Below are 8,464 nucleotides of genomic sequence, written 5' to 3'. Positions count from 1 at the left end.
ACTAAGCACACGAAGAAGACCCTCCAATGGGAACTTGATGGAATTTAAGCAGACTCTTAACTGTTCTGAAAAGGGATGTTTTCCTGACAACAAGGATATGTGTTTGCAGGCCTATATATATTTGCACATTGCAACACCACACATTAAGAGAAGCTCAGCTTTTAAACCCTTCATCTGGACTGAGCAGGTCATTTTCTATTTATAAGTAATGAATATCAAGCTCTAATTTAAGGGTTCTGTTGTTGTTTTTTAACGCTTAAATATGCCTCAAAACAAATTTATTACATAAATATATAAATTATTTTTAAAATGAGAAACAGATGCCTTAAGGGAGAGAATATAAAAACTTACAGATAAATATAACCATATTTACAAATTCTGGAGTGTACAAAATGATGCCCTGGTTTAAAACAAAGCAAATTATCCAGGAGTAAAGGCGACAGTATATACACATTACATTTCTTATCTGGAATAGGTGGATAGTATTAGCCCTGATATTGCATCAGATTGGTAACCACAGACCCACATATCTGTGCAGGGGCCCCACAGAACCCAGTGGGCACAGGGGTCTGTGCTATTGGATCCTGATACAGAACTGGGATCATATTTTGGAATATTTTGTAAATACCGTATATACTCGTTCATAAGCCGATTTTTTTTAGTAAAAAAGGGAAGCACCAGAGAAGGGGGTCGGCTTATGAACGGGTATAGAGAGGGAGAGGTGGGACACAGCCCCTCCCCCCAACAGAGGAAGCAAAGAGAGGCAGCACAGCCAGCGGACACAGAAGGGACGAGGCGGGGCCAGCGTCTCTCCGCTTCTGGCCACGCTGCTCTCCCCCCAGCCTCTGAAGCAGCTGCAGCTCCAGGGCTGGCAGGCTGCAGCCGTGTCGCTCGGCTCCGCCCCCCAGAGCAGGCTGTGGCTGCGCCGCCCAGCCCGCCGGAGCACGCTGCAGCCGTGCCGCCCAGCCCAGCCCAGCCCAGCCTGCTGGAACATGCTGCGGCCGCGCCGCCCAGTCTGGCCCACCGGAGCAGGCTGCGGCCGCGCTGCCCAGCCTGCTGGAGCAGCTCCATCCAGGTCAGAGACATCCTCCCCAGATAAGGTGGGAAGGGATGGGATGGGGAGAGTGTGGGGGTCCTGGGCTAGGGGTGGGGTCATGTGGGGGGTGGTCACAGGGGTTACTCCCCTGACTCCCAGCTTCTCCCCCCAAAAAAACATTTCCCCACCAGTTGTTGTCCCGGCCCGTCAGGGTAAGCAGCTAATGCGCTGGGACACTTTGTTTACTTAGGTTTACCTCCGTGCCTGCGGACGCTTGAGGTAAACAAACCATCTCAGCTCACCAGGAGCTTATCCTGATGGCCCGGGAGCCAAAATTTGCTGACCCCTGAGTTACAGGGTCGGCTTATGAATGGGTTATAAAACTTTTCCATTTTTACTTATCCATCTTGGGGGGGGGGGTCGGCTTATAAACTAACCAGCTTATGATCGAGCATATACGGTAATGATAAAATAGTACAAGGGTCATTACAAATACATTAAAAAGCAACAGAGGGTCCTGTGGCACCTTTAAGACTAACAGAAGTATTGGGAGCATAAGCTTTCGTGGGTAAGAACCTCACTTCTTCAGATGCAAGTGCATCTGAAGAAGTGAGGTTCTTACCCACGAAAGCTTATGCTCCCAATACTTCTGTTAGTCTTAAAGGTGCCACAGGACCCTCTGTTGCTTTTTACGGATTCAGACTAACACGGCTACGCCTCTGATACAAATACATTGTAATGAGGTTGAAAGTCAGTGCATTACATTTAGTACAATCAAACTTTAAATTAAAATATAATATACAAAAAACACCTGCAGGATTTTCTGATGCTGACATTTTCTGAGGCCGTTAAAACAACAAGAGTAGAAACCATACATTCTGACACTGTTCTTTCAGTAATCTCGTGGTTTTTTACAACAGTACTGTCTATAGATTTTCACCTTCAGTTCCCCAAACTAAATTTAGATATGGACTGATATTCACCTCCTGGTAGCTCAAGACCAAAGTGTATAACATTGACTTTTTCATGAATGACGAGGTCCCCAACGAAGGTACGCTGCAAAATTAATCAAGCTTGAAATAATGTATACTATTTTCTGTAAAATATAAAATTTGCACCAGATCTTCAGTTGGGGGAAATCAGCCGAGCGCCACTGACTTCCACGGCTCTATGACAGTTTATACCAGCAGAGAATCTGACCGTTTGTTTCAAGAATTTGCCTTTCTGATGTCAAAAGTTTTCAAAGTCATATTGGAGGGAGGTCTAACATGAATGGTTTTTGGACATGATTTGCCAAACGCCCTAAATGAATGTCTTGGCTCCTACAGAAACTCAGTGGGAACCTAACTTAATTATAGACCTCTGAAAATCCCCTGAGGTATAGTTGGGAGGGATGGCTATTGATCATTATGGCCTACTTAGAAATGATACACAGAAATGATGGTCCATCATTGTGAATGTCAAATCAAGATGCAATTTATACTTTTGTAATTAATACCATTACTTAGAAATGTACATGTATCGTTCATGCCAATAAATCTACAGCAAAATGATACAAACACACAAGCTTGTGCCACCTACCATGAAATGCATTTTTACTACTGGTGGTTCTTTGATATCAAACCCTCTCTAAGCCCAATCCTGGATCTATTCCACATCCAAAGCTACTACTTGTTGGGTGTGTGGAACGGCTGGGGGATCAGGACTTGGATGTATTTCAGATATGCAGGGTAAGTATCATTTAAAAAAACCCAAAAAACTACCACACTCTCTAGGCAATGATTAACACCATTTATGATCATATAAATAGAGGATTGTCCTGAAAAAGTGGCCTAAAAATGACAAACTGAGTCAGGACACAGCAGCTGCTTGCTCTTAATCCCAAGTAGGCAATGGGGTTAATTGCCATTCAACATGGGGAGGAGGACATTTGATCATAATCAGGACATTTGAGCAGGGCAGGGTAGTTACTGTTCATCTGGAGAGATGCATCACTGGAAATATCGGAGGGGCTGCGTCCGCGCACCCAGGCATCGGGATGCAAGAATTGCCCTGAGTAATCAGAGCAGTTGCTAAGACGGGGGTGGTAGAAGCCGGGGTGGGGCCTGTAGATCTCCTCGGCCGTGTATCGTTTCATGAACAGGTAGACGGACATCACACCAGCACTCTGAAGGGGAGAAAATGAAACAAATGCTACTCACAGAGTAGGGAACTGGGTTGATTTAATTCTAAATGAATGAATGATACTCAGGAGCCGTATTGGCATTGCCAAGGACAAACAAGACTGTGTAGTTATGAAAGCAGCACATGGTCTAGTGGGCAGGGCATCAGACTGGGTGCCCGGAGACCTAGTTTCATTCCCTTGCTCTGCAAATGACTTGTGGTAAGACGCTGGTTATAGGGTGGCCATTCCAGTACTTTCAGAAACAGCGTGACGCTGCTCCCACTGGCAGGGCCTCTCTCACGCACAGCACGTGTGAGGTCACACTGCACTGGGGGACACCATTTTGAGGAGCGCACCACCTCACCCCCACCGGCATTGCCTCTCACGCACAGTGCATGCGAGGTCATGCTGCACAAGGGGGTGCCATCTTTAAGAGTGTGCCGCCCTGCCCCCAATGGCATGACTTTGCTTTTAAAAATAGAGTCCCCTGTCCAATACTGGACAAAACCACGTCCAGGTTTGCCAGGACCAAATAGGGAACAAAGCATCCAAAAAGAGGACAAACAGCCTCCCAACTTGGGTAAGTCACTTCTGCCTCTGGTTCCCCATCTGTAACATGGGGATAACAATACACCTGTCATCAAGATGCTCCTGCTTCTCCTGATTCAACCTACTTTGACCACTGGCATTCAGGGTTTGCACTGGCTGGCAGGAGACACAGGCTCAGTTGACAGCACCAGGATCGGCCCATTTGTTTGTCATTCCATATAGATGTCTATTAATGATAAGGGGCTTCTAAAGAGTCTTGCCCTTTCAAACCCCATCACAATCCCCCTTTTCATAACAACCAATTCCTGATGGATTGGCCCAACAGTCAATATTTTAACTCCTGAGAACAGACCATGTTTCTAAGGTTATGTCTACACTGCCCTACAGTATGGACTACAGGGGTGTGAATAGCAGCGAGCACAAAAGTGCTGCACTAACTCCCCCATGTGGGCACTGCAGGCGTGAATAAAAGTTTCCTACTTTGCATTAATGGAGTCCTGTTTGAAGAGGACTACGTTAATGTGGACTAGAAACCTTTTAGTTAACATCCACCCCGGGGAGTTACAGGGCAGCCCTTTGGTGCATTTTGCTATTCATATCTCTGTAGTTCAAGCTGTGGGGCAATATAGATGTGTCCTTATAGGCACTCCAGAAAGCTCACGATTGACAAGTACCTCTGTGAGAAGGAAAGAGATAGCAGAGAAAGCAAATGACCATCCATATTTATAACTGAAGTAAGTCTCTGAGTCCTTGGTCTGGTTCAGCATCTCGTCGTTAATGCTGGATATGTACAGCACCAGCCCCACAACCAGAGATAAACCTGGGAAGGGAGAATGACAGAAGGAAACGTTCTTCAGTAAAGACACGAAGCAGCTCATGGTGATTCTTCCTTTAAGAGAAAATTTGTATCTAAAGTTTAAAATATGTAAGTTGCATTTCAAAAAATTGGGGAAACAGGCTTCTCCCCCATTGAACGGATCAACGTATTTATGTCATTTTAGTCAAACCATTATGTTCTTAAGCAACACTCTTCTGAACTACTAGTGATCCGTGTACGAAAATGCTTTAAAGCTTAGCTGTCACCGCTGCTTGTTTAACACTCCTCTAACGCTATGAATAAAACATTGACTTGTCTCATGTAGGAAGATCCCAGCTGACTATTTTAAAGTTTCAAACATCCCCTGAGACTGACTTACCATAAGAAATAAGGGGCCTTGGTTTTTTTTTTTTTTTTAAAAGAGTCCGATCTTACGGGAGTGATAAATTGTGGATGCAAACTTCTACATGTCTCATTATACCATTGCAGTCCTAAAGTAGGCTATTAAAGGGCTACCATTTATATACTGCACTGAATAGACTTGGAGACCAAGTTAAGAGCCCCCGAAGTTATCGAAACAATAAGCTAAAAGATATTCTTGGAGAATGCTGAAAACTACAAAAAAGAAAATCCTCTCACCACAGCTTTTTTTTCTCACCGGCCTCAAGAATGAGAAGTAAAACAAGGAAAGACAGATTTATCAGAACTATGGAAAATAGTTTTAGGGTCAAGTATTTTTTTCACCATTATTCCTAGATGTACCTTATGAGATGTAAATACTAATATTGATTTTCTTTAGCTCCATAGGTCTGGAATTCCTGAGGTTGAGGCTCATATATTGTGCCAGGCTAAGAGACTGCATGGTATCATATCAAAGATCAAGTGAAGCAGTCATAATTAAAGCTGGTTGGGAATTTCTCTTTCCCTATGAAAATTTTCACATCGAGCTCTTGATGAAAGCCCAAGCATTTTTGATGGAAAAGGTAATTTTCCACAAAATTTCCAGTTTGTTGAAAAGCCATTTTTCATCTTAAAAAAAAAAAAAGTTTGATGACAATTTTGACCAGGTCTAGCCGTAATGTGCCACCTCACCATTGATTTCAATGAGGAGTTCTGCTTAAAAATACTATGGCACCATATAGCCCAAAGTAAGGATTTAACAGAGTGTTACTGCCGCTTTACAAATCTGTGGGGTTTTATGGCTGTTATCCCCCTCCCCTCGACGTACAAGGGCTTTCAGAGGAAACAAAGGCAGATGAGACAGCAAGTGCAATGTTAAGATCATTCCAATGAAACTCACCAGACAGAATGAAGAAGATTCCTGATACAAAGGCCAGGATGGTTCTGTGAGGCCGAATGTGTCCAATATTGCTCAGTATAAACCCGATGAACATGAAAAAGAGGCTGACCAAAGGGAAAGGCGTAGCAGAACGAATCATCTCTGGTTGTAAAAGGGGGAGGGAAAATGAGAACAGGGTTAGCTCCTCCCTACATAACACCAGAACTGGGCTAGATTGCACAGGCCAGGTCCTTTACATCTCCAATTTGTAGCTTTCTATAGATCTCTCTTTTTCCTTTCCTGTTCTCTCTCTAAGTCTCATGTGCGTGCTGGCACCCACCCCCAAACCAACCCACCAAATCTTCTTTGATAAGCAGTTGACCGAAGGTGCATTTATGCCTGGCTGAGAACACATCTGTTAATGTTTCTATTCCGAGTGGTTTCCACCTGAAGCCTTACAAATGCACATCCGATATTTTTTGTGGTAGCATCGCAAGTCTTTTCATAAACACTTGTCTATCATCTCAAAAATGTACCGAGCACGGTTAAGGTTCACACTTAGAAGTGGCAAAAACAAAACATAGGACTTTACAGTGAGCGCTGTGACATTCCATCCTTAGCTCATCGCACCCACAGGGGATCTAAATCAGCACGCAATGCCTCAATCTGTATGTGTTGTATTCGTGTAAACTCATCTATTCCCAAAAAAGCCACCAGCCTTGACCACTCCAGTGACAGGATGCAGGGCCTGGCTTGTAGCTGCTGTGAGCATCCCAGCATAAGGGGGAGACATAATCAGAGACTTTTGAGCATGTCTGGCATTTCACCAAGTAAAAAGTGTAGTTGTACGTAAGCAACCGGTTGTACATTACAACACAGCACTAACAGGGAATCAGAAGCCTCCTTTTGCATCCTGAGTTCTGAAGTAATTCCTAGTAACCCGTTAGTACTTTAACAGGCTGTAAAGTAAATAAACCACCTACTTAGAACATTGATTGTCGATTCAGACGTCAGCTGGACGTTCGTGGGCATGACGTATTCTATAGTAAAACACCGGCCACGCTCCTCACCTGCAGGGAGAAGAGTCTGATTCATGCTTGTCATTTAATTAAAATGTTTTCTTTAATAGAAGGTTGGTTTTTAAATGAATTTCAGTGCATGCAAAAGAAACGTGCTTTTCTGCTGCTCTTTGAGTCATAACTGTTAGCATGTGGTGCTGAAGAAAGATGCCTACTAGCTACTGTATCCTTGAGGGATTGGCTTTTTAAAATGTCGCTGGCAAAAGAGTAATAGCTAAGGGAGTACTGCAAGCTGGTCTCATGTATCAAACACATGAGCTCAACAAATACAAAATTCACATTGTGCTGGTCATTCTGATCATTTATGGGAGGGCAGTGGAAATGGAAAAACAACAAATCTCAAGCTATGGGAAGTACATGGTAACATTACTGGGTGAAAACAAGGAGGACAGGTGGATGGAGTACTACAGTGCATTTTCAAACAAACTGCATGTAAACAGCTGTTCCTGAATAGGAGAAAGCTCGGAAAGCTAATTGCTAATTGGCAATGGGGGGGGGGGGGTGTTTGACAGACCATGCAATTCTAAGTTAGCTAGAGAGGGCTTGGCTTAGGATGCCTTCTGATGAGGCAAACAAAGGTTTTCGTTAATCAAAAACACGATTAATCAAAATGGATGGTCAATTTCCATGGGGCTACTACTCCCCACTGCACAGGTGGCCAGAAAGTGGGTGGGCAGGAGCAAGGAACAATGGAGCCTCAATTTAGCCCCTCCCATTCCACATCCAGTAGCCGGTTACTTCCTGCTGGAGTATAGGGAGAACCAGGGAGAGAATTGTGACTCAGTAATTCCTTCCCTGCTGTGCTCCTGAGCAGCACAGCTCTGCGCCACCATTCATTCAGGGCCGATTGTAAAGTTACAATCGATGCGTAAGGAATTATACCACCCAACCCCCACTGTGCAAGTGGAGAAACTGAGGCAAAGAAGCGGTTAAGTGGCTTGCCCAAGGTTTGTGCAGAACATCTGCAGCAAAAACAGGAAAGGCACCTAAAATCCCTGGCTCCCGGCCCACTGCTTTACCGGGCAAAGCTTCCTCATTGAAGATGATGTGAAAAATCACAAGAGTGAACAGTTCTTTGTACAAAGCACCGTACCTGCCAAAAAGCAGACCCTCCAGAGACCAGAGTGCAGCGACATTTTGATTTCGGTGGTCTGATTGTGGGGCAGGATGATTCCTTCCTCCAGGTAAAGCCAGTAGTCGGTGCTAACAGCAATTCCTAAGAGCCCCAAACCGCACACAGCAAACACGCTGCTGAGCAGAGTCAGAGCCTTCCTGCCGCACGCGCTCATTCCAAAAAGCATCAGGGTTCGAGACGGCAGTAAGGAACAGCTGGAGGGGAGAAAAGATGGCGTGATTAGCCGGGGCTGGAGCACAGCCAATCTATTTCCAACTTTGCTTTCTTTAAGATCTGTAAGTGACAAAAAGCTTTGCCCTCTCCTTTCCTGCTTATTTAGGTCAAGCTGAAATAAACCATTAAAAAAATCACAAACTCCCCAGACAGACAAAGCATTTGAACCAAATGCTACCCGACTGCCACACA

The 8,464-nt window shown here is 44.5% G+C and overlaps 1 protein-coding gene across 1 annotated transcript; it reads right to left on the bottom strand.

Annotated features, from left to right (window-relative positions):
* Nucleotides 1-1,781: 1,781 nt before the first annotated feature.
* Nucleotides 1,782-8,225, bottom strand: CACNG5 (calcium voltage-gated channel auxiliary subunit gamma 5). Its single transcript, XM_026654555.2, has 5 exons — nucleotides 8,018-8,225; nucleotides 6,829-6,915; nucleotides 5,867-6,007; nucleotides 4,424-4,569; nucleotides 1,782-3,203 (listed from the first exon to the last, which is right to left on the bottom strand). The coding sequence occupies exons 1-5, from the start codon at nucleotides 8,223-8,225 to the stop codon at nucleotides 2,946-2,948; spliced, it is 840 nt and encodes a 279-aa protein (XP_026510340.1). The 3' UTR covers nucleotides 1,782-2,945.
* Between the last annotated feature and the right edge of the window lie 239 nt (nucleotides 8,226-8,464).

This window comes from Terrapene carolina, unplaced genomic scaffold, assembly GCF_002925995.2.
Source record: "Terrapene carolina triunguis isolate 2854851 unplaced genomic scaffold, T_m_triunguis-2.0 Scaffold192, whole genome shotgun sequence".
Classification (NCBI taxonomy): domain Eukaryota; kingdom Metazoa; phylum Chordata; order Testudines; family Emydidae; genus Terrapene; species Terrapene triunguis.
Note: the sequence above shows the minus strand (reverse complement) of the source record. Positions and strands in the feature narration are given on the sequence as shown.